Source organism: Dipodomys merriami, unplaced genomic scaffold (genome assembly GCF_024711535.1).
Source record: "Dipodomys merriami isolate MVZ:Mamm:240054 unplaced genomic scaffold, mDipMer1.0.p SCAF_34, whole genome shotgun sequence".
In the NCBI taxonomy this organism is placed as follows: domain Eukaryota; kingdom Metazoa; phylum Chordata; class Mammalia; order Rodentia; family Heteromyidae; genus Dipodomys; species Dipodomys merriami.
Genome location: NW_027204937.1, coordinates 11635510 through 11661566, shown reverse-complemented (window position 1 = coordinate 11661566; position 26057 = coordinate 11635510). Strand labels below are relative to the sequence as shown.

The window sequence follows — 26057 nt, the reverse complement described above, 5'->3', positions numbered from 1 at the left end:
CGTGTGTGTGTGTGTGTGTGTGTGTGTGTGTGTGTGTGTGTGTGTGTGTGTGTGTGTGTGTGTGTGTGTGTGTGTGTGTGTGTGTGTGTGTGTGTGTGTGTGTGTGTGTGTGTGTGCGTGCGCGCACATGCGCACACGGGCTGGTTCCGGGACTTGAATTTAGGGCTTGGGCACTGTCCCTGAGTTTTTTGTTTTTTTTTCTCAAGGCTAGCACTCCACCACACTCCTTCCGTCTATTTTGGTAGTTAATCGGCCACGAGACTCATAGACTTCCTTACCCAGGCTGGCTTCGAACCAGGATTTTCAGATCTCTGAGTAGCTACGATTACAGGCATGAACCACCAGCATCCAGCTAGTGCTATATACTTAAATATCTTATACTTACCATGTACTTATACAATATGGAATATGTAATATTAATATTTTGTGTGAATAATATATTGATATCTATGATCATTTGTAATTACCTTCATAGCTAATGTCGGTTTTGCTTTTGCCTGGTTTTTATTTTTTTACTGAGACAGTCTTGCTATACAGCTCTGGCTGACCTTAAGATGGCCTTAAAATTGGAGTATTTGAATATAATCTATGCACAACTTTCACATATACTTTAAATAATTAATTACTTACAATGACAAGTACAATGCAAATGGATACTTTATCATTTAGGAAGTCATGACAAGGTTGGTTGAATGTGCATATTGCACCCTGAGGTTTCAAAAAACTAACTTATATAACTTATACTCAACAGGCAAATAGGCAAGTAGTTATTATCCTTATTTAACGAAAGATAAAAGGTCAAAGATCTCACAAGTTGTGTTGCATCCGAATTCTAAATGCCACTTACTTTGGTAAACACTCTGTTTTTGTTCATTTCCTGAGCAATATGAGACTATCTTATAGTCTGTGCTGTGTTGTAGTATGACCTATTTGGAATAGGTGTCCCCTCTTGAAAGAGTGAAAACATACAAAGAAAAAGTCAAACTAGCCAAGAAATATGTACTCTATAGACTATCATTCTCTTTCCTGGAAAATTTCTGAAATCTAGGGGAACCCCCGCCCCTTTTTAATTTCTGGTCAGTCGTTGGGCCTGAGCTCTGGGCCTGGGTGCTGTCCCTCAGCATTTCAGCTCAAGGCTAGGGCTCTACCACTGGAGCCATAGCACCACTTCCAGCTTTTTCTGCTTATGTGGTGCTGAGAAATACTTACATCTGTACATCTGTACATCTCAAAACTGTTCAACTGGACATGGTAGTACACACTTATCATCCCAGCTATTTGGGAGGCTGAAGCAGGAGACTAACTTAAGCTTAGGTACTGAGAGGCAGCTTCAGCAACATAGTAAGGGTCCATATCTCCTTTCTGAAAAAGTTAACTCATCAACGGAGAATCTGAGGAACTACCAAAGTTGAGAGACGCTCAAAGAGATATGACAACTAAATCATGGATAGAGTCAAACCATTTAAAAAAGAGAGTAGGTAAAGCTAAAGAAAGCTATACAAAGACTTCAGTTAGTAATACTGGTTTATTAACTGTAAAAATATATGTATTAATATGTTTTTAAAAATAGAGGAATTTGTGCAGGAAGTATAGACTCTACACTAAGTTCTCAATTTTTGTCTTTATTAGCTGTTTGAGACAGGATCTCACTACATAACCCATGCTGGTCTTGATTTTGCAGTGCTCTAGCTTCAGTCTCCTGAGTGGTGGGATTATAGGCAAGTACCACCATGCCTAATTTTAATTTTCCAGTAAATCTGAAGCTATTCTGGAAGACTAGGAATATAGCTCAATGGTATTGCTATTCATCTTCTAGCCAGGCACTTGTGGCTCACACCTGTCACGAGGCTGAAATTGGAGGATCCGGTTCAAAGCCAGCCAGGGCAGGAAAGCCTGTAAAAATCTTATCTCCAATAAACTATTCAGAAAAGTCAGAAGTGGAGCTGTGGCTCAAGGGGTAGACGACCAAGCAAAAAAAAGAAGAAGCTCATGGATATCACCCAGGCCCTGTGTTCAAGCCCCAGGACCCCCCTCCCCCCCTCGCCACACACACACATACAATCTTCTAAAAATAGTTTCTTAGTGAGGAATTGAAACATACTTTTTTGAATAAACTAATAAAAATGCTGGTATCTTCCCATACCAGCATCCTTCAGTTAAGCATTTCATTAACACATGATTCCAATCAAGATATGCCTGTAATTCTATGCATAAACCCTTTGACCAGAATAAAATCAGTTATTGGTTTTATATTCTGGTTTTATACCTGTTATTGGTTTTATATTCTGGTTTTATACCTAAGAGGCAACTGAAAAAGTATGTAGATCCATATATTTATTTTCTTCAAATGCAACAAGTGTTTGAGGATCTGCCCTAATTCTGCCATTTACTCCATCTAAAACTGATTTTTCTCATTTCATACTGTACATTATCATAAGGTTAATACATGAGTATTGGAGTTAAAGAATATGCCCCAACATTATTACTACTCTAGGTGTACTGACAATTGACATTATTAATAAGGAACATTGAATGCCTTACATTCAAAGAGAATAAGAAAACTGATTTGGTAAGGTTTTAGAAAAAGCATGTTTTGAAATTTACAAATGCTAAAGAACCTATTACACATAATTTTGTTCTAGATAATATTGAAAGGACATAACAAGAATAGGATAAGGAAGGTACAATTTTATAGGGTAGGTAATTATCCAAAGCAAATATGAAGTGACTGTTAGACTGCTGGCCAGGTTAAACAAAGTGAATATATACCACGCTATTCTTTGATCCTTGTATACATATAGTTCTACATCATTTCAAGATACTGTAGAATTGCTGTAGTTAATTTGTTTCACAGAAAACTACTTCAAATGTGTCATACTTTTTAATAATGTATGAATTTGAGCTGGTTTGTAATTCATTGGTTGAGCTCTTTTCTAACATGAGTGAGGCCCTGGAGTCAATCCTTGCAAAATAATAAAAACTAAATAAAATGTAAAGCATAGTTTTATTCCAGTAATTTGCTGCACAATGTTTAAAAAATTTATCCACAATTTTACATCTCAACTGCTATAGATTGTCCTGCCCAAAGTCTTTTTTTTTTGCTGGTTGTGGGGCCTGAACTCTGGGCATGAGCACGGTCCCTCAGCTTTTCAGCTCCAGGCTAGCACTCTACCACTTGAGCCACTGCACCACTTCTGGTTTTCTGAGTGGTTTATTGTAGATAAGTCTCAGGGACTTTCCTGCCCGGGCTGGCTTTGAACTTTGATCCTCAGAGCTCAGCCTCCTGAGTAGCTAGGATTACAGGCTTGAGCCACTGGTACCCGGCTCCCAAATTCTTATGTTGACATCTTTACCACCAAAGTGACAGTATGTGGTAGAGCTTTTGGGAGGTGATTAGAATGTGAGAGTGGAGTCTTCATGAATGAGATTAGTGCCCTTATAAAAGACACACACACACACACACACACACACACACACACACACACATACACACACTCTCTCTCTCTCTCTCTTCATGAATGAGATTAGTGCCCTTATAAAAGACACACACACACACACACACACACACACACACACACACACACACACACACACACACACACACACACACACACACTAGGTTCTTTGCCCTTTTTCATCATGTGAAGTCACAAGAAGATAGCTGTGAAATGGGAAGCAGGCCTTCACTAGTTTCCTAGCACCTTGATCTTCAATTTCACCATTTCCACAACTATGAGAAATAAGTTTCTCTTGTTTAAAAGTTACCCAGTTTATAGCATTCTGTGGTAGTGATTCAAATGGAGTAAGACAATATATACCATTTTTTTTCTTACCCTTTTTCAGTACCTATGCAGGTACTGAACTGTCCAGAACCTGACAGGTTCTTCATGCATACATCAGGTAAATCTTCCGTGTTATAAACCCTGATGGTGTGTACTGACAGACGGCCTGTAAGGATTAAAGATCTATTGTTACACCAGGAACAAGGAAGTTGAAATCAGTTATTTCTCTTTTTACCTACTCTCTTCCTTATTTACTGTACTAAGTTTCTCCAAACATCCAACTTTTCCTCTTTCAGTTACACTTCTGAGTTATACTACTGCTTTTAAAAAACAAGCACAGCTTTGCTTTAAAGGAATATGTCAACTTATGGAAAACTCTTTTTAGATATTTATAACACACTGGTAACTTCTCTAAAACTATTTGCTGAATTGAGTTCATATGCCATCATCCTGACAAGAAAATGGTAGGTGGGCAGACCTACCTAAACTTGGCAAGTCTTAGGGAGTAATGATGCTATGAGATTAGTTTAAATCAATGTCTCTTCACTGGTCAGCCTGGTTTCTGCAGTATGGAAGTGACTTCCAGGAAGGTAAGTCTGTCTTCTGTTGACAGACTTGGCATACCAGATTTTCAAAGATATGTTTCCCTTAACTCATGCTCTCAGAATCATTAATACAGCCTTTCAGCAGTAACCAGGCAAATAGGAATAGTAGAAACCTTAATTTTAGTAACTCCATTAAGCATCAAGTTGTGCAGTGGGTTAAGGGTCCCTTCAGGAAATAGATTACAATATACTAGGTAGTTACAAAGGTCTGAATACAAAACATGCAGCCTGGCCGGGCGCTGGTGGCTCATGCCTGTAATCCTAGCTACTCAGGAGGCTGAGATATGAGGATCGCGGTTCAAAGCCAGCCCGGGCAGGAGAGACCGTGAGACTCCTACCTCCAATAAACCACCAGAAAACCGGAAGTGGCGCTGTAGCTCAAGTGGTAGAGCGCTCGCTTTGAGCTGAAGAGCTGAGGGACAGGCCCAGGCCCAGAGTTCAAGCCCCATGGCCGACAAAAAAAAAAAAAACATGCAGCCTGTGTGCTTAAAGAAGTGGGTACTCAAAAGGGGTGGAGAAGGGTCAAGAGGAAAAGGGTAGATAAATGAAGAGGAGAAGGGGAGGAAAATGCAGACAAGAATCCAATATATATCCTATAAAATTAAGAAGAATGAGGGAAGAAGTGGGTAGGAGAGGGATGAGTAAGACTATTGAAAAGGGGTGACATTGATCAAGATACTGTATTTCTAAACTGCTTTGTTAAATGACAAAAAAAAAAGCATAAAAAATGACTAAAGACAACATTTCCCATATGCCCAAATGCTCATAGAAATTATGTAATTGGCAGTTCAATGCCCCATGAAGTGGCCTTGTGGAGTTATTGTCCAGTAAATATTGGGGCCAAATTTGATTGCATAAGTGTATATTGTTTATGAGGCTTAAGATCAGGCTCAAACTTGAGCAGTTTTAGGTTGTGTCCTGAAGAATTTTAGACTGTGTCCCACCCATGATGAATGACAGAGTGCTGGCTCTAGAGCTCCCATTGAGGTCCTCAGAAGTACTCTAGTCAGCTAATGTGGAGGGAACAGGCAGCAAGAAGGGATAGTCACCTGCAATTACTGAATTCCTTGGCCTATTCTGGACTGGTGGCCTAGGCCCTGGAGTAGGGCTGGGAACTTGGCACCAAGATTTTCCTCCCTGTTATAGCACGGTGGCCTTACAGAAAATGGACTCTGAGTCCCCAGCTTACTGTAAGTGGTCACTCACCCGGGAAGAAGTGTGAATTGGATGGGGTGAAGGGGTTCAGTCAGAAGGAGGTCAATTCGGCAGTGTTCTGGGTGGGCTGGGGCTAGGTCCCTGGAGCAGCTCAGATTCTCCAAAGGGAAGAGCAAATCCACCAAGGAGCCAGTGGATTTTATTGCCAGCCAAGGCTAACAAGGCCACCTTCCCCAAGGGGTGGGGAGAAATGGCACTTGTCTGTTTCCCACGGGCATCCTTATGTGGGGCTAGAGGCAGGAGGTACTCTGAGTGGGCAGCTGGTCACCAAAAACAGCCTAGAAGCAAGGCAGAGTTTAGGTCTGGGCAGAGAGTGGGAATGTGGACTGATCCTGATCCTAGAGAAAACCAGCAGGAACCAGGGGAGAGTGCTTTTTTCGTTGTGAGGGCAGACTGGAGTCCAGGTCTGGGTGGAGGGCATTCTGCTGATGTAGCTGGGGGCTAGAGATACCTGCTGGAGGGCCTGTCAAGCCCCAAATGGAAGAGGACATACTAACAGTACCCTATTACAAATCAAACAAATTTTTTCCTTAAGAACTTTTACATCACCCATTGCCACCCACAAGTTCTTTTTTTTTTCCGGTCGGTCATGGGGCTTATACTCTGGGCCTGGGTACTGTCCCTCAGGTCTTCAGTTCAAGGCTAGTGCTCTACCACTTGAGCCACAATGCTACTTCCAGCTTTTTGTATATGTGGTGCTGAGGAATCAAACCCAGGGCCTCATGCTTACAAGACAAGCACTCCACCACTGAACCACCTTCCCAGCCACTCACCACCCCCCCAAGTTTTGTGAAAGACATGTTTTCTTTTTTCTGTCAAAGCATTCATAGTAGCTCAAATAGGAGCACTAGTATAGTACTCCCCAACAAAACTTCTTGTGATGATGGACAAGTTGTGTTTGTGCATTACACCAAGTGTAATGTGTAATGTGCGGACACAAGTGACTGTTGGGCCTTTGAAAAGTGGCCACTGTGCTTGAAGAACTAAATTTTAATGACATTAAATGTAATTTTATTTTTTTAATCAGTATCATTTCTTAGCATTTATTAGGCACACAATTAATCACATGTAGCTAGTGGCTACCATATTGGACGGCACATTTCCTGTTCCCTACCCTAAATAATCCACCTTTATTCCCATTGTTTGCCTTCCACATCTGTCCACATTCCTCTTTCAAGTTAGCTTCAACATGGGTGTGGCAAGATCCAGCATTGGGCAAGATCGTTAGTTTCTTTGTTATGCCTTTAATAATATTCTCAATACTCTTAAGTTTTTCTCCATCATTTCCAGCTCTTACTTCTTAGGTTCAATCTAACTTTTTTTTTTTTTTTTTTTTGGGTCCTGTCGTGGAGCCTGAACTCTGGACCTGGGCCTGGGCGCTGTCCCTCAGCTCTTCAGCTCAAGGCTAGCACTCTACCACTTGAGCCACAGCACCACTTCTGGCTTTTTTCTTTTTGCTTATGTGGTGCTGAGGAATCGAACCCAGGGTCTCAGGCATGCAAGGCAAGTGCTCTACCACTGAGCCACCTTCCCAGCCCCTCAATCTAACTGTTAAAGGTTTGAGTTCACCCAGTCTCAATATTTAGACTCCTTTTGTTCTCCTTTAAGATTTTCCCAAAAAAAAAAAAAAAAAAAAAAAAACAACTGGGAAATGGAGTTCTAGTTAAGGGCTTTCCATTGTGATTAGAATATCATCCAAATTCCATAACCCAAAGTTCTTAATGATCTGCCACTTGCCTCGCTCTGGTCTGTTTTTGCCTCCCAGTGTGGGACACTGTCCTAGTCTTTCCCTAGCGTTGCTCTTTCCTACCTTTGTGTCTTGCTTGATGTCCCCTCCTTTTATTTATTTATTTTTGTTATTATAAAGGTGGTGAACAGAGGGGTTTCAGTTTTTTTTTTTTGTTTTGTCGGTCGTGGGGCTTGAACTCTGGGCCTGGGCGCTGTCCCTCAGCTCTTCAGCTCAAGGCTAGCTCTCTACCACTTGAACTGCGGCGCCACTTCCGGCTTTCTGGTGGTTTTATTGGAGATAAAGAGTCTCACGGACTTTCCTGCCGGGGCTGGCTTCGAACCGTGATCCTCAGATCTCAGCCTCCTGAGTAGCTAGGGTTACAGGCGTGAGCCACCGGCGCCCCCCCAGAGTACTTTTTGGACAATGTCACTCACCCCTTCTCCCGCGGTCTCCGAGTTTTTCCCGCCCACCTCCATCCACAAGTCGTAAAAGTTCATTTTCCACAGTGTCAAGAGAGTACCACTGCTGCATCTGTCCACCCTTTGTCCTCCATTTCTGTGTTTAATGTCACCCCTTTTGAGGTCCTGAGTACCTTAACAAGTGGTGTCCTCGGTGGGTCCTGCGTTTTGTTTCCTAGAAATGGATTCGTGCATTTGGTAATTCGGGCTAAGCTGCCTCCCCATCGGAACTCGAAGTCCAGGGGAACAGACCACAGAGTGGCACGCGCGTGCTTCCCGCCTCGGCGACTCAGCTAGTGGCAGGGCGGGGAAAGAGTCGCACCCGGATGTGGAGCCGGACTCGGGCCTCCTGACACCGCGGAGGCCCCGCCCCTTCCGCCGCCGGCTGACGCCCGGGCCGCAGGGCGGCGGAGCCCGGCGCCTCTCGGCCCGCCCCTTTTTCCCGCCCCTCCCCGCCTCGCCCGCCGGTCGGTCGGTCCGCGCTGGCTGCTGTCAGAGACGAGGTGTATGCTGAGCCGCTGTCGCTGCCGCTTGCTGCGCACCATTAACGCCCGACCGCTGCCGCCGATCCTCCCGTCGCTTCTCCTCTCCCCTCGCCGCTTCATGAAGCCGGTGGTCGTGTTCGTCCTCGGCGGTCCCGGCGCCGGCAAGGGGACCCAGTGCGCCCGCATCGTCGAGGTGAGGCCGGGCGGCGGCGGGCGGGCCCGGGCCGCCGCGCTGGCGGTCCGCGTCCTCCTCTACCTCCCGGCCGCGGACTCCGGTCCCGGCGGCCTCCGCGCCGTCCGCGTGGTCCCGGCACCGGGGCGCCCGCGCGCGGCTCTTTTCAGGGGGGCGCTCAGTGCTCAGTGCGGCGGGGAGGGACTGCTCCCGGACGCTTTGTTCCCGCGCGTCTCCTTCCTGACATTTTGGAGACTCGATGAGTCTCCGGGGGATGCCGGGAGAAGGTTCTGGTGGGGTCAGCCTCGGGGACCCGGCTCACGGAGGGCAGGGTGGGACCGAGCGCGGGTTTGACTAGCGAGGGAGCCCGCGTCCTCTCCCGCAGGCCCGGTACCTCCCAGTCGGCGTTTAACCGGCCTGTACCCCCAGAAGGGAGCCCTTTCGGGAAGGTCCTGCTCCGCACGTCCTGCGGGCTCGCCAGGCCCCGCCCACCCCAGGCTTCTGGGTCGGGACAGCCCTGGAGCTCATACCGCCTAGCAGTTACCCAACTCAGGCTTCAACCCTTGGCCCTGTTGCCAGCTCACGCTTTGTCCTTGGAGAGTCACTTCCTCTCACCGAGCCTCACTGGTTCCCAGTAATAAGATACGGGGCTCTGCACCTAGATTGACTGAGAATGTCCCAAATGTTAACCACGGTGGTGTTACTAGTTTTTGCTTTGTTTTGCTTTGCTTTAAGGCGTGGTAGGTTTGCCACTTAATTCTGTCAACAGTTTTCTGTGTGGAGTGGTAGATTCACTGTTAGATGCAGGGATACTTTGAGTAAGGTTGAGTGGGTAGTATGGATGGGAAAACAAGACACCTGGAGCCAGTGGTGGGGCAAAATACCCCCCAGTTACTGAAAATTCAGTGATCAACAGACATTTTTGACCCAGGAACATTCTAAAACAGTTTGACATGTCCTATATTCACTGGGCTTTTACTTCTCTCCTATCTTCCTACCATCAGCTCCTGTCCTATATTGTATTATCTCTGGAGTATCCAGGAAAAGTGGGATGTGTTCTATAACTGTATTTATAGTTACTGATCATTTTAGGACCTAGTTCAACCAAACAAGAAATGCATGCTATTATTTTTGTGACTTTTCAGTTTTTAAAAGACTGCTGATATTGTGCACACCTGTAGTCCTGGCACCTGGGAGGTTGAAGCAGGAGACCAAATAATTTAGACTCAAATAGATGTGGGTTTAAATCCCTATTCTGTCATTACTGTTTCTCTAGTCTCAGAAGTTTCTATTTATAGCTTCATTTCCTTTGTAAAATGGGAGAAAATAGAAGAACCTAAGCTATATAGTACCTTTTTTTTTCTGGTGCTGGTACTGGGGTTTGAACTTGACCTCAAACTTATTGCTCATCTGGTGCTCAACCACTGGGGTCACACCAGTGGTCTGGCATTTGGCTGAGTTTTTTGGAGGTGGAATCTCACAACTTTTTTGTCCTGTCTGCTTCAAACCTCAGTCCTCTAGGTCTCAATTCCTGAGTAACGAGGATTACAAGGGTAGCTTTATAATGGCACGTGTAAATGTTAAATGAGGAAAAATATCTGGCACACAGAGACACATGCAAATAATTTTTTCTTCACTTCAAACTTATTGATTTATTGTATTAGTTATTTTTATTTTGAAGTGGATTTAAAGTTTGATTTATGACTTTTATATTTAAATGCACTTAAATATTTTGTTTCTGAATCATGTGTCTTTAAATATACACACTCAACCTAATAATACTCATTATTCCACTGTACTAAAAATAATCTATATGCCTCATAAATACATACTTTACTCTGTTAAAATAAAGATTCTACTATGAGATATGTCTATAATGAGTTATTTAAAATTTCAGCAATTACATGTCACATCTGTCTCCCTCTCGTATTTTGGCTCAATATTATATATGTGATCATAAGTCAATTGCCAAGAGATTGTAATTTTTGAAACTGCATTTTTTTTCTCTCATAAATGTGTGTGTTGTTGTTGTTGAACTATTATCTATCATGCCAAGGCTAATTTATCTCAAGGTACCTGAAATGTGGGCTGAAGTAGCATTATTTCTTTGGGGAAATAGCATTGATTTTCATCTGGCAGCAAGTTTTTTTTTGTTTGTTTGTTTTTGTTTTTTGAGACAGGGTCTATCATGTAACCCAGGCTAACCTGGAACTTGCATCCTTCTACCTCAGCCTCCTGAGTGCTGGGATTACAGATGTGTGCCACAGCCAGAAGTCCATCTCTTGAGTTTTGGCTGTAGAACTTGAGGATGGATATCTTGTGGGGGACGGGGCTTAGTTGGAAGGAAGCTGATACTTAATCTCTTGAAGTAGTTTTGCTCCATGAATTGCTTGCTCTCTGAGAAGGAAAAGGCAAATCTGATATAGTATCTTCTGTAAGTATTGCTGTTAGAAGGAAAGATTTAGTGGAGATTTAGGGAGTAACTTTTCCTGCTTATTTGTACTGGACTTTTTTCAATCCAGTACTGTCATTTTAACATTTTTTTAAAATTAAGCTTTATTTATATTTATTTTGGCCCAAAAGAAATGGCACTGTAACAACAACAAAAAAAACCCACTTATCTTTGAAAATAACCACAATTTGCATGTATTGGTTGGAAAGAGTATTTAAACCTCCTCAGTATTTAAACTTTCAGATTTAGCTTACATAAATAATGAATAATGTGTATCCATATTAAATTAATTGCTTTCTGTGCTTTCAGAAAGCCTATTTGTCATCTATGTCATGACTTCCTCAGGGATTGTTAGATGATTCTTGCTTTTCATGGATAGCCTACTTACTGGACTTAGGTATTGACTTTAAGTAACTTGACTGTATTTATCTTTGTGACTCCATTGTTGAATGTTGTATTTGATAATAATGCTCTCAATGAGTATTGGTTGAATATTGATATGATGACTGAAGACATTAATTTATCCCAAAGATGATACATTTACAAGATTCAGTCCCAAGGGGGCGCCCAAGTAGCTGTTCTCCCAACTTTCTGTACTAAAAATATGAATGAGACCTTCCTCTCTCCTTCAGATTTCTTGTGCAATACTCTGTTTACTCTCATTGAATTAATGATAAGTAAGCCAAAAATATTTTCAAAAATTCATAATTGTAAATTCCCAGAATAGATCTAGCTTCTCTTGAGAAGCTAAATAGGAAAAATATGCCTAACATTAGGTCTGGTGTTTAAGAATAGAAAAATAAGACTCTTCTTGGAGTGGGGTACTTTTTTGGGGGGGAGCTTTTTCATTCACAACTGGACCTTTACCACTTGAGCCACACCAGCAGTACCCAAATAATTTTCTAAAGAAAATGTAATCCATAAAAGAGAAGGGCCGCAGAATCCTGATTTCTGAAACACCAATATTTCAACAGGCATGCTTGTTGAATTTTTTTATGTTGAGAACTTGAGAAGGAAGATTGTCTTATTATTTCCAGTACTTTTTTAAAAAAACAACTTTAAAGTTTTGGTCTTTCCAAAACTTTACAAAAGTAGGTTACAAAAGTAGGACATGCCTATTGAGAAAAGTTAAATCTCTCCTGAACCTGAAATTACCAGTAGTAACTGCTTCTTCATTGCTTTATTGATACTCTTACAAACATGCAAATATTTATATATATTTTTTTACTTCCAAATGGAATTTTTTTCATGAAATGTGTCATTATCCTTTGGGCTTTTATGTACAGAATTAGTTTTGTTTTTTTTTTTTTTTTTTTTGGTCGGTCGTGAGGCTTGAACTCTGGGCCTGGGCATTGTCCCTGCATTCTTCAGCTCAAGGCTAGCGCTCTACCACTTGAGCCACAGCACCACTTCTGGTTTTTTGAGTGGTTTATTGGAGATAAGAGTCTCACAGACTTCCTGCCTGGGCTGGCTTTGAGCCGAAATCTTCAGATCTCAGCCTCCTGGGTAGCTAGGATTACAGGTGTGAGCCACTGGTGCCCAGCTATTCATTTGTAACTGCACAATATTCTGGGTGTTATCTTAGCTTGGTTGTACTATCATACCCTTTGGAGTGATATTCAGGACGATTTCTGGGGGTTATTTTGCTATTGCAACAATGCTTCAGTAAACCTTGTTGTAAATGTAACTTTGAATATAAATGTTTTTATTTCATAAACAAAATTCCTAAAAGTAGATTGCTGGGTCAGAGTCAGTTACTTGGGAAAACACAACAACTCTTAGGAGATAAATTCAAAGGGGGTTTATTTGTAGAACTGGCCGACACACTTAGAAAAACCAAGAAGTCACATGCTTTGCTATGTGCAGGCTGAAGAACCAAGGAACCTACTGGTGTAATTCACTGTCTGAAGGCCTGAGAGTCTAAGTTTTGATATCTGAGGGCAGAAGATAGCTGTTCCGTTCTTAGAGAACAAATTTACTCTTCTTCCTCCTTTGGTCTAATAGTGCTCAATGGATTGGATGATGCCAGTTAACGTTACTAGAGCCACTGTTATAAATGCTAGTCTTTAGAAAACATTCTCACAGGCTTCTGAAGAAAAAATATTTGACCAGCTATGTGGGTTATCCCTTAACATATCATATTGACACTTAGAATTAATTAAGCATCACAAACCCAATGCTTACAAATTTCTGTTAGGACATTAATTCTTTTTTTCTTTTTTTTTTAATTGTGAAAATACTGTACAGAGGTGTTACAATTACATGGGCAAGATAATGAGTACATTTCTTATCAAGCATTGTAGCCTCCTCCTTTGTTTCCCCTTCCCAGCCCATCCCTCCCCCCCACCCCCCCCACCACCAAAGTTGTAAAGTTCTTTTTTTTTTTTAATTTTTTTATTGTAAAGATACTATACAGAGGGTTACAGTTACATGAGTGGGGTAATGAGTACACTTCCTCTTGAACATTGTTACCCCCTCCATTGTTTTCCCCCTACCATCCCCTCCCTCCCTCCCTTCCCCAAGGTTCTTTTTTTTTTTTTGATTGTGATTAAGTGATTACTTAATTTCCGGAAATTCACAGTATTGTGGAATAATGATGCTCATTTAAAGTCACAAGTTCATTCTAACTTTCCTGGAGCAAATTGTCTATCACAGTCTGTAATATATAACGGTGCTCATATGTTATATACCATATATGTGATCAGCAGCATGGGGATATTTGGTAGTGGTTCAACCAGATGAGTGGGAGTTCTTTGTTTCTTAAGTCCTGTTAGTTTTGTCATATCACCTAACATTTTGGATTTATCATCCACTTATCAGGGAGACCATGTACTGTTTGTCTCTTCGTTCTTGGCTTACCTCGCTCAACATGATTCCTTCTAGCTCCATCCATTTCCCTGAAAATGCCATTATTTTGTCATTTCTAATGGCTGCATAATATTCCATTGTGTATAGATACCACAATTTTTGGATCCATTCATCTGTGGTGGGGCATCTAGGTTGTTTCCATATCCTAGCTATTGTGAACAGTGCTGCAATAAACATGGAGGTGCACGTGTCCTTGTATATTGGTTCCTGTTGTTCAGGGTAGATGCCTAGAAGTGGTATGACTGGGTCGTAAGGGAGGTCAATCTTTAGCTTTCTAAGGACCCTCCAGACTGCTTTCCAAAGTGGTTGTATGAGTGTACATTCCCACCAGCAGTGTAATAGCGTTCCTCGTTCTCCACATCCCCTCCAGCATTTGTCGTTGGCTGATTTGTGGATGTGGGACATTCTGACTGGGGTAAGGTGGTATCTCAGGGTTGTCTTTATTTGCATTTCCTTCACCACCAGGGATGATGAACATTTCCTCATGTGTTTCTTTGCCATTTTTATTTCTTCATTTGAGAAGTCCCTCTTTAGTTCCCTTGCCCATTTAGTAATTGGTTTGTTAGGTTTGGGAGGGATTAGTTTCTTGAGTTCCCTGTATATACATGATGTTAACCCCTTGTCTGATATATTGCTGGTAAATATTTTTTCCCAATTAGTTGGTTGTCTTTCTAGCTTGGTTGCGATAGCTTTATCTGTGCAGAAGCTTTTTATTTTAAGGTAGTCCCATTTGTCGAGTCTCTCTCCAATTTGTTGTGACCCTGGGACTCTGTTCAGGAAGTTCCTTCCTGTGCCTATTAGTTCAAGTGTCTCTCCTACTCTGTCCTGCAGTAGTTTCAGAGATTCAGGTTTAATGTTAAGGTCTTTAATCCATTTTGAGTTGATGTTGGTGCATGGTGATAGGCTGGGGTCCACTTTTAGTTTTCTGCATGTGGCTGTCCAGTTTTCCCAGCACCAGCGGTTGAAGAGGCTGTGTTTCTTCCATTGTATGTCTTTGGCTCCGTAAAGTTCATTTTTTGACATAACAACTTGTACGTCTCATTGTTGCAGTGGGTCCACCTGTATCTCTAGTTAAACGATTTGGTTTTTCCCTTCCCCTCCACAAATTATACCAACATCAAATACAGTGAAAGCAGGGGTTATACCATAGGGGAGGGACATACAAAGCAACAAAGAAATAATCTTGTAAATGTGTTAGAAACAATCGCATGAAAGAAAAAAAAACGTGTAAATACATATCGTAGGTTTCATTTCCCTAACATCAACTTATCTGACCTTTTCTGCTTGACTCAGACATACACTGGTTATTGCAAATAAGGGAAACCATAGGACCTATGTTTCTTTGGGCCTGGCTTACTTCGCTTAATATATTTTTTCCAAGTCTTTCCATTTCCTAACAAATGGGGCAATGTCATTCTTTCTGATGGAGGGATAGAATTCCATTGTGTATATATACCACATTTTCTTGATCCATTCATCTACTGAGGGGCATCTGGGTTGGTTCCATATCTTAGCTATGGTAAATAAGGCTGAATAAACATAGTTGTGCTGGGAGCTTTAGTGTGGTCTTGTTTGTGAACATTTGGGTAAATGCCCAAAAGTGGGATTGCTGGATCATAGGGGAGCTCTATGTGGAGTCTTTTGAGGAACCTCCATACTACTTTCCAACTTGGTTGAACAAGCTTACACTCCCACCAACAATGCAGTAAGGTTCCCTTCTGTCCACATCCCCAGGACATTAATTCTTTACCAACACTAAATGTAGATAATTACCTTACTTTTTGCATATTTGTTGTCTTCTTTCTAAAGTTTATGAGTAAATTCCTCATTTTTTTCTAAGATGTTTATTAAATCCATTAAGGTAAAATGGCATAATTAGCTCTCTTGTTCTTGCTTTCTCTGTGTATTAGTCATTTGTTCAGAAAAACGTGTGTGTGTGTGTGTGTGTGTGTGTGTGTGTGTGTGTGTGTGTGTGTGTGTGTGTGTGTGTGTGTGTGTGTGTGTGTGTGTGTGTGTGTGTGTGTGTGTGTGTGTGTGTGTGTGTGTGTGTGTGTGTGTGTGTGTGTGTGTGTGTGTGTTGCTCCTGAGCCTTAAACCCAGGGCCTGGGTGCTATCCCACTTGAACTACAGTTTACCTCTCGCTTTTTTGATGGGTTAGTGGAGATAAGAGTCTCATAGACTTTGCTGCCTGAGCTGGCTTTCAACTTTGATCCTCAGATCTCAGCTACCGGAGTAGCTACAATTATAGGCATGAGGCAGTGGTACCTAGCTTTAGCTCTATTTTTCTATCCTTGTCTGTTTTCTGAGATTTTAATGCTATATTGACTTTTTTTTATTCCCATAAATGACATGTATAATGTTTTATAACAAAGATGTAATGTTTGGAATAACTTCCATGTCTACATACCATTTTCTTTAGTCAACATTTATTTTTGTATTTCAGGTCTCCCCTCTGAGATCACTTTTCTTCCTGAAGTATAGGCTTTAGAGTTTTCTTTAATCAGTATAACTTGTGGTTAGGAATTTTTCTGTTTTCTCTGGGTAGTTTTTTCCCCCTAGTTAAACCACTGAAGGTGTATCATCCTTCTGGGATCCTGACTTTTTCAGGCAATCTTTGAGGCCCCAAAAGGACAGGTCTTTGGTGTCTCTGCAGTGTGTTCTTGGCCCTTCCTATTCCCTAAAAGACCCAGGCTTTAGTCACTAGGGTTAATGATGGGGAGTCCCCAGGGCAGCCACAACTCATTCAATCATGAAATTAAATATATATATATATATATGGTTTGGGTATGTGACTCAATGGTAGAGCACTTCCTGGCATGTGGAATGCCCTAGGTTAGATTCTCAACACCAAGTTAAAACAAAAAATTAAACCTTCCAATGATATTGGTGTATTGAGCTCTCTCTCTCTCTCTCTCTCTCTCTCTCTCTCTCTCTCTCTCTCTCTCTCTCTCTCTCTCTGTGTATTTTGTATTTTCTCTAGGGTGGAAAATACAACTTTTTAAAAATCCCAATCAGATATGTTTCTATGTATAGCCGCCTTACCTCACAATCCATCTTCAATATTCTCTCCCTTGTCTCTCCCTGCCCCCCCCCGCCGCCACCCCTATCCCGCCCCCTATGGAGCCTGAACTCAGGACCTGGGGTGCTGTCCTTGAGCCTCTTTGTGCGCAAGGCTAGCACTCTGCCACTTAGCCACAGTACCATTTCTGGCTTTTACTGAGTAGTTTTTTGGAGATAAGAGTCTCATGGACTTTTCTGTCCTAGTTGGCTTCAAACCTCAATTCTTAGATGCTTCAAACCTCAATCCTTAGATCTCAGCCTCCTGAGTAGCTAGGATTACAGGTGTGAGCCACTCGCACCTGACTTAGTGATGAGATTTTTTTTTTTGGCTAAGAGGGCAGGGACAAGGTTAATGGTTATATTCTTTATGTCTTGTTGGCCTGTTCACACTGATTTTTTTTTTTTCCTGGTCATGGGGCCTGAACTCTGGGTCTGGGTGCTGTCCCTCAGCTCTTCAGCTCAAGGCTAGCATTCTACCACTTGAGCCACAGCACCACTTCCGGCTTTTTTTTCTGCTTATGTGGTGCTGAGGAATCGAACCCAGGGCCTCATGCATGCAAGGCAAGCGCTCTACCACTGAGCCACCTTCCCAGCCCTTTTTTTTGTTTTGTTTTTTTGGTTGGTCGTGGGGCTTGGACTCTGCTGGGCTCTACCCTTCAACTCTTCAGCACAAGGTGAGTGTTTTACCACTTGAGCCACAGCTCCACTTCCCATTTTTTGGTAGTTAAATGGAAATAAGAGTCATGGACTCTCCCATCACGGCTGGCTTTGAACTGCTATCTTCAGATCTCAGCCTCCTGAGTAGCTAGGATTATAGGCATGAGCCACGGATGCCTAGCTTCATACTGATTCCTACCTCAAAGTTAATACTTCCAGCCTATCACTATATGAACGTTTATTTGTTCTAACATTTTAGTTGCTTTTACCTTACACATCAAGACTACTTTTATAGACTAAACATGTGATAAGAGCATTTAGGACTTAATAGAGAACAGGTGTGGCTGACTGACAGATGTTTGCTAACAGTTTTACACTGTCTGTTGAGTAAAGTTAACAACACATCACTTGTAGGAAAAAGTGTCAGTTATTTCATACTCTCAGAAACTGTCACTTGAAGAGACTGTGTCTCATGAGACATGTTCCATTCCTGGTTTCTGTCAGTCTTTCCACAAGACTTGTAAGTTGCTTCCAATCACCATTAGGACATATCCCACGTCAGTAAGCAATTAAATATGCGTAGCTTGGGGTTACACTGCTTTCCTGCCTTCTTTCTGCTTGAGTCTTTAAGATATATTATTCATCAGAGTTTACTATTGGAAAATGCTATGTATGTAACCCATAGGCCTTACCTTTAAAATTATATATGGTTTAGATAGACAAACATGAAAATCCATTCTAGAAGATGTTTTCCTTGTGTAATTTGTCACTTACTAAATGGCTAATTTAGATACTCAAATAGTAGCACTGTTTCTTTGGTAGTTATTTATTTAGTGATTATTGTACAAGGCAAGTAGAAATGGTAGGGTTTCAGAAGTGGAAATACTAAGAATGATGCCAATGAAACAATGATGATCAGAGTCTGATTAAGGTGGGCCTAGAGTACCTCGCTTGTCCTGCACCTGTGGCTCACACCTGTAATCCTAGCTACTCAGGAGGCTGAGATTGAGGACTGCAATTCAAAGCCAGGCAGATCAGGAAAGTCTGATACTTCTATCTCCAATAAACTACTCAGAAAAAAGCTGGCACTGTAGCTCAAGTGGTAGAGCACTAGCCTCGAGCACAAAGAGGCTCAGGACTGGAAAAAAAAGAGAGAGGAGAGAGAAACTCAAAGTTAATGGCTTTGTTGTATGCTAGCATGAAGATGACATCAGAATCATTATCCCCACACATAGAGCTAGGTACTCTTTTTATTTTTTGCTGGTCCTGGGTCTTGAATTCTGGGCCTGGGCACTATCCCTGAGCTTCTTTTTTTCAAAACTAGCACTCTACCACTTGTGCCACAGTGCCATTTCTAGCTTTTTCTGCTTGTGGTACTGAGGAATGAAACCTAGCATGCTTCATGCCTGCTAGGCAAGCACTGTACAACTGAGCCACATTCCCAGCCCCAGAGTTTCTCTCTAATGTCTGTTGGAAGCTTCTTTTCAAAGACTGCAAAAGCTGGCAGCTCTGTATCTGTAAACTGGTCACCTGAGGAATTATCTCAGCAGTCTACTAAGGAATGATTGAAACTGAGAGTCAGGAGGCCTTGGGTTCAAGTGCCAGTTTTCTCTTCACTAACCAAGTTAGCACATCTCAGATTCTCCTAGTAAGATATGAAGGTTGTTGAGCTTGATGGTCTTGCCAGTCAGAAAAGAGATCTGTATCATAAGACTTCATTAGGTAGCATGTTATCCAATCTGACCATACTCAAAAGGCAAATGATTCAGTCACTAGGTATATGTGTGCAGATGTTTTCTCTCATTCTGTGGGTTGTCTTTATTTTCTTGATAAGTGTCCCATAAGAAAGAAATCTTTAACTTTTATGAGGTCTTAGAGCTTGCAAATTAAAAGACAATATTCTTTTTCTTGCCTCATACTTGGGACTATGAGTTGGGAGTAGAGAAGAGCAGGCATAGTGCTAAGAAGAAAGGATAAGAAGGTAGGTGACAAATTCTCCTTACTTCTTATACTTAATTCCAGGACATAGTAGGGTTCAAGTTAGTTAAATCACATTAGTTGGATGGGAGAAGATGCCCATTTTGGATGTTATGGTTGTATACTCATTATAGGAAAGAATTTTTTATGGAAAGTTTTACTCTGAGCTTATTACCGCTTTTCAGGCATTTCTTTTATTTTTTGTTCATATTGATTTATTCATTGTCAATGCACATTAAAAACTTACAATCTTATTCATTTGATGCCATGCAATGTGTCTCTATGATTGTGTTCTGTGTCCTGTCTCCTGGCTTGTCTCCAGTAATAATGGTGTCCCAATTCAGCCCTCCATCAGAGCTGAATTGGTTTGTTGGTATTGTTTTTGTTCTTTCTTTCCTCTCTGGCCTGTTTCCTAGCTGTATTAAGTGTGTTTGTAGGCTGCATGCAGGCTTTTGTTACAACTGGCTGTCTGCAGCCCGCTGTGAAATAAAGACTCCAAGAATCTATCTTCCAAAATTTACCTTACAACAGATGGGGGCTCGTCTGGGATCCCAGTGTCAAGGAGGGCATCTGGGTTCCTTAAAGCCATTGGCAGATGGCCTCCACAGCCCAGCTGCCAAAGTACAGAAACCCCTACAGGGGAGGTATGCCCCCTGAGAAGTTCCAGGGCCTGTGGTCTTTCTGCCATTCTGACAGCCAGCTCATTGATGCTGGACATGACATCCAAACATCTTTTTGGAGTCACTTAGAAATCTGCTGGAAGTAAGTCTCTATTTCTCTGTCCTGTTTTATGTTTATATATTTTTTCTGAAACCTGGGGACTGCTCCATATGGAAATTGAAAAGGAATGAGGAACAAACATGCTTGACAACCCGCCCTTCTTCCTCTCACACTGATGAGGTAGAGAGGTTCTGGTGGCACTGAGTGGGTAGTGGCTCACTCAGGAGACTCTTGTACTGTGGAGAGTTCTGCAGCCTCTGGTGGGAAGATATATAGATTAAGGCCCACCTGCTTTCTACTTTCAGTAGAAAATTCTGGATACAGTTGTGTTGTGGGGTCCCACTCATGGGTAAGAGAGCCCCCACCTCAGCCGGCTTTTTTCTATCTATGTCTTGGTTCTTGAGTGTCTTGTGTTTGGTCTTGTGTCTCCATGGGGGAAATCAGAGCCTGCTGTGTGCTTTGTTCCCTCTGTAAGGAGGCAGTGTGCAGGAGTGTGCAGGCATCTGAGGGCCTGGTTCATTTGTCCTAAATTTAATTAAAAAGGAAGGAAAAATAGCCAGTGTTGCCTTTTCTGTGTACCTCCATCTGCAGTTTTCAGTGGTAAGCCCATTAACTTAAGTATGTTTTCTGAGGGACATTTTTTGTTTGTTTGTTCTTTTGGTTGGTTGTGGGGCTTAAACTCTGGGCCTTGGCACTGTCCCTCAGCTCTTCAGCTCAAGGCGAGCCTTTATCTCTTGAGTCTCAGTGCCACTTCTGGTTTTCTAGTGGTTTATTCGAGATAAGAGTTTCGGGAAGCCAGGCACTGGTGGCTTACGCCTGTAATCCTAGCTACTCAGAAGGCTGAGATCTGAGGATCTCAGTTCAAATCCAGCCTGGGTAGGAAAGTCTGTAAGACTCTTATCTCCAATAAACCACTCAGAAAATTGGAAGTGGAGATGTGGCTCAAGTGGTGGAGTGCTTACCTTGAGCTGAAGAGCTGAGGGACAACACCCAGACCCAGAGTTCAAGCCTCACAACGGACCAAAAAAAAAAAAAAAAAGTTGCACGGACTTTCCTGATGGGGCTGGCTTCAAACCATGAACGAACCTCAGATCTCAGCCTTCTGAGTAGCTGGACTAAGGCGTGAGCCACCGACACCCAACAAGACACTTCTTTTAATTACGAACTAAGCCCCTAGTGCTGCTCTACCAAAAAAAACAAACGACAACAACAAAAAGTAGCATTATCTATGAAAACAAAATCCATGAAATCCTAGGCTGGGCTAGGTTTTGATTGCCCTGTCTTCAAAAGTACTAGACTGACTCTAATTTTTGAATTACATATATTCACAAAGACCATTTAAATTTTATTATTATTATTAAAAAGGTGATATACACAGGGGTTACAGTTACAGAAGTCAGGTAATGAGTACATTTAGTTTTGAACAATCACAAAGATTTATACCAAAAAAAAATTTTAAGTACTATTTTTCAAAGCCAAGAATGATTTTTCTCACTTCTGTTAATACAAGTTGTTAGACTAAAAAATGAAGGTGATTTTGTTGTTGTTGTCTAAACGGCGATTAATGTTTTTCTAAAGCTAATTAAGAGAGGTTGCTTAGCTCAATATAGCTCTAAAAATGTTCCAACAGATAGAGATTAGGAGTATATGCTATGGATGTGTCATTTCCAGAACATTTTTGTAATGTTGAATTCTAGTTTCTGGAGTAGGTCTTCATTGAATATGTTTCTTTTTAAATCTTTGAATAATCTCAGTTGAGTATGTCTCTGAGTTTACATTTGTTTCTAGGCTATGAAACTGGACTGTTTTCTGTCTCTCCTATAATTCTTGGCTTTATGCCCAGATTATGTTTCTGTGTTGCTATATTATACTTTTGTTTTTCCATTGTTTAAGGAATGGATCACTTTCCAAAGAAAATTTCATTTAAAGTTTGAATTTGTTTTTGGTTTTAAGAAGTTCAATGATACATATCTCTAAAGCTGATTTTTTTCCCCTACAATGGTTTATTTAAAGTAATTTAGATTTTGTTTTGGTATCAGAACTTGAACTAAGGATGTCCAGTTCTTGCTTGGTTTTGTTGCTTAGTGTTGTTGTTCTACCACTTGAGTCATGCCTTCAGTCCGGTATTTTGCTGGTTGATTGGAGATAGAGTCTCACAGGATTTTTTTTTTTTTTTTTTTTTTGCGGTGGCTAGCTTTGAATCATGATCCTCTAGGTCTTAGTCTTCCGAGTAGCTAGGATTACAGGTGAGAGCCACTGGGCACCTGTTCCTCAAGCTCAAGCTCTCCTGCCTAATCTTCTAATCCCAAAAAGGGATTACAGGTGTGTGCCAGTGCACCAGTCTTTTATTCTCATTTTAATAGCCTTAAAAAAAAAGTCAGTTTGATCAAACCTCCTGTTTTATTATTATTCTATTTGAATTGATGTATATAAAGACTTAGGCTTTTAAAAAAAATACCTAGGCTACCATTGCTGTCTGCAAATGTTCTCCAAACATTCTTACAGGAACTGAGCTAACTATTTAGACCACTTGGGACAATATTTGTCTTGTAGTGAGTGCTACACGAGAGATTCCTTAAGATACTTTTTCTGCCCAGACATAGAATGAGTATGTAGTTTACAGACTATGCATTGACAATAAAAATTGATTGCTTAACTAACAAGACTGGATGAGTATTTACTAAATGTTAACAGGTTCTATCCATCAGTGCTGGAAGTCTTCAAGTTATTGCCTCTCAGTTTCTGAGCCCATGGAGGTTTCTGAGCCTGGTTTTCATTTTGACTATTTTTCATCCTCCTCTAATATAGATTTAATCAGAATGATGGAGATAAACTGAAAGAAATACTGGAATTGCCCAACTACAGAATAAAATCAAAGTGTGAATATTCTAATTTAAAAAATTAGAAAATTATAATTCACAGATGCTGTAGGGGCCATAACACAATCCATCCTCAATTATCAGAGAAGCCTTCTGGCAAATGTTAGAGTGATGTCTAGGTTTTAACAGCCTGGAGGCTCTTGACTCCCCTTTTCTCTTAGTTTTACTTATGGTTCTGTCTTGCCATTGCTTCTGAAGATTCACCTTCTTCCCTAAGCTGACAAAATTGGAAAAAACATAAAATTGTGCAAATAAGAATTGCCTTTGCTAATCAGTAAGACTCAAGTCATTTTGTAGATGCAAACCACTGTTGTATCCTTTATGAATATAACCTTTTTACCTCCTCTGAATCAGCATATTGCCCAATGCTTTGTAGATAAATATTTATAGATATAAAGTATTGCCTGATTCAAGGTTTTTTTTATATGAAGGAGGAAACATTGGGGAAAATGAAATAGTAGCAAGGTGCTGGTGGCTCATGTCTGTAATCATAGACACTGGGAATTTAATACCTAAGGTTGGAGGTTTGGAGATAGAGTCTGCTGGACTTTTTTTCCTGGACTAGAGAATGGCTCAAATGGTAGAGTGCTAGCTGTGAGTAAAGAAGCCAAACTAGATCAAGAGACCCAGAGTTCAAGTCCCAGTTACACAAAAAGGGTTATAATTGTTTGTAGTTGAGTACATTATATCCCTCTTTTCTCTTTTGCAGAATGCAAGATACCACTCTTTAGTTAGAGGAAGCAATTTGCTTTGTGTTAATTTAGTCTTGTCTGCTAAAGCTTTTAGCTTAAGAAAAGATTTAATTTCATTTATAACTTGTACATTTCGTAATTAGTAGTCACAGTTAAGTATAGCACACCCAGTTAGAAATACAATGAGGACAAACTAAAATGAGGTTGGAAATTCACTAGCAATTTAATGATACTTAGCTTTTCTTCCATTGGATATAGACTTTCTTAACGATAACCTTTAATAGTAGTAGAAAAAAAAACATTTTTAATTCTTTGCAGTTGGTACTGGATAAAATCTTAAGCATTGTACTCATAATGACTTATGGAATTGTTACCCCTTTGTACACCTACTTAATAACAACAACAAAAAAGAAATCCTAAAAAATTGGCCAGTAATATGTGAGATACTGTGACAGAAAAGGACGCTCTTATAGGAATGACAAGTACTGTTTTGGAAAGCCTTCTCAAAGAGAATTTCTACTAATTGGAAAAAGTTGTATTGGAAATATACCTTTGAAACAAATTATATCTTTTTTTTTTTTTTGCCAGTCATGGGGCCTGAACTCTGGGTCTGGGCGCTGTCCCTCAGCTCTTCAGCTCAAGGCTAGTGCTCTACCACTTGAGCCACAGCTCCACTTCCGGCTTTTTCTGCTTATGTGGTGCTGAGGAATCGAACCCACAGCCTCATGCATACAAGGCAAGCACTCTACCACTGAGCCACCTTCCCAGCCCCACAAATTATATCTTTACAGAGTGTTCATAACACTTTTTAGACTGCAAAACAATATATTGTTTACAGACTAGGCAGTGGGTGCATGCTGTAGTAATCCTAGTTATTCAGAAGGCTGAGATCTGAGTATTGCAGTTCAAAGCCAGCTGGGGCAGGAAAGTCCATGACACCCACATCTGCAATTAACCACCAGAGAAAAAAGAAAGAAAATGATGCTATCTCAAAGCACCATGACTAACACACAAACAAAAAAAAACTTGTTTGCAACTCGTCCCTGATATGAATATAGATGATTCAGCATAATTTTCACACATTTGTGGGTATTCTTCTGAAGGTAGATTGTTGACAGTACATGACCAGAATGTTGATTTTAAGGTTCACTAATCATATAAATAATGCAAAGTAAACTTGGTCTTAAATACTTAATAAATGCATATCTAAAGGACACCTAATAGTTAATTTTGTTTGTTTGCCAATCCTGGGGCTTGACCTCAAGGCCTGGGCACTGTCCCTGAACTTTCTCAAGGCTAGTACTCTACAACTTGCGCCACAGTGCCACTTCTGGCTTTTTCTTTTCTTTTCTTTTCTTTTGGTTGGTTGTGGGGCTTGAACTCTGGGCTTGGGTGATGTCCCTGTGCTCTTCAGCTCAAGGCGAGCGCTCTACTGCTTGAGCTACAGTGCCACTTCTGGTTTTCTAGTGGTTTATTGGAGATAGGAATCTCAAGGACTTTCCTGCCCTGGCTGGCTTAGAACTGTGATCCTCAGCTCTCAGCCTCCTGAGTAGCTAGGATTACAGATGTGAGCCACTAGTGCCTGGCTATCTTAATAGTTTTGATTTACCATATTCACAGTTATGTCAGACCCTTGGAAGTCCAACAAAGTGCTGCAGTTACAAGCCCCCATCAAGCAAGTATAACCTGGCCTTGGATTACCTGACACTGAACTCTGGGACATGTTAGGCCTGATTTGCAGCATGTACTGCTCATGCTTAAGCCATAGTAGTGTACGTAGGTCACTTTTTACTGCTCCCTTATCAGCTTTGCAAGTCCCAGAGCTCAGGGAACATAGAGCTAGATGATCAGTAGCTTCATATCACCCATCTCTGTTCTGATAATGTCCTATCTGCAGATGATGTCCCTGTTCCCTGTCCTGTAATGTCCACTTATAGAAGCCATATCCTGCATCCCCGTCCCTCTATGTACCTTCCTCCAGGCCTGCCTGGCCTTTGGCTGCTCAAACTCCTGCCCTTGGCTGCTTGATCTGTACTTTTAAGGGTGGGAGGAAACTTGCTGTGTTCCCCTGCAGCCTCATTTCTGCTGGGGTATAGCCAGAAGAGTTGCTTAGCATCTGGATTTCTTTCTGCCAGGCATCTGGATCTCTTTCTGCCTTCAAGGACTTGCCACGTATGCATCATTTGTACTGTGAATTCTGTTTTGTGTGCTTTTTTTGTTTTGATTGTTTTTGTTGTTATTTACATCAAATCACATTATCTAATTCTTTTTCATTCTTTTATATTGCAGTACTTGAGGTTGAACCA

General features: G+C 41.3%; 2 protein-coding genes across 2 annotated transcripts in view; one reads left to right on the top strand and one right to left on the bottom strand.

The window, feature by feature from the left end:
• Positions 1-8226, bottom strand: part of Stil (STIL centriolar assembly protein) — a 52502-nt gene extending 44276 nt beyond the window's left edge. Inside the window, exons 1-2 of the mRNA XM_069987289.1 lie at positions 7924-8226; positions 3834-3948 (exon numbers count right to left, since the gene is read on the bottom strand). The gene's annotated coding sequence lies outside the window, so the exon portion shown is untranslated. The remainder of the gene's footprint in view (positions 1-3833; positions 3949-7923) is intronic.
• A 9-nt stretch (positions 8227-8235) lies between these two features.
• Cmpk1 (cytidine/uridine monophosphate kinase 1) overlaps positions 8236-26057 on the top strand; it is a 32684-nt gene continuing 14862 nt past the window's right edge. Inside the window, exon 1 of the mRNA XM_069987292.1 lies at positions 8236-8467. Within this exon, the coding sequence (XP_069843393.1) occupies positions 8297-8467 (171 nt within the window). The 5' untranslated portion in view covers positions 8236-8296. The remainder of the gene's footprint in view (positions 8468-26057) is intronic.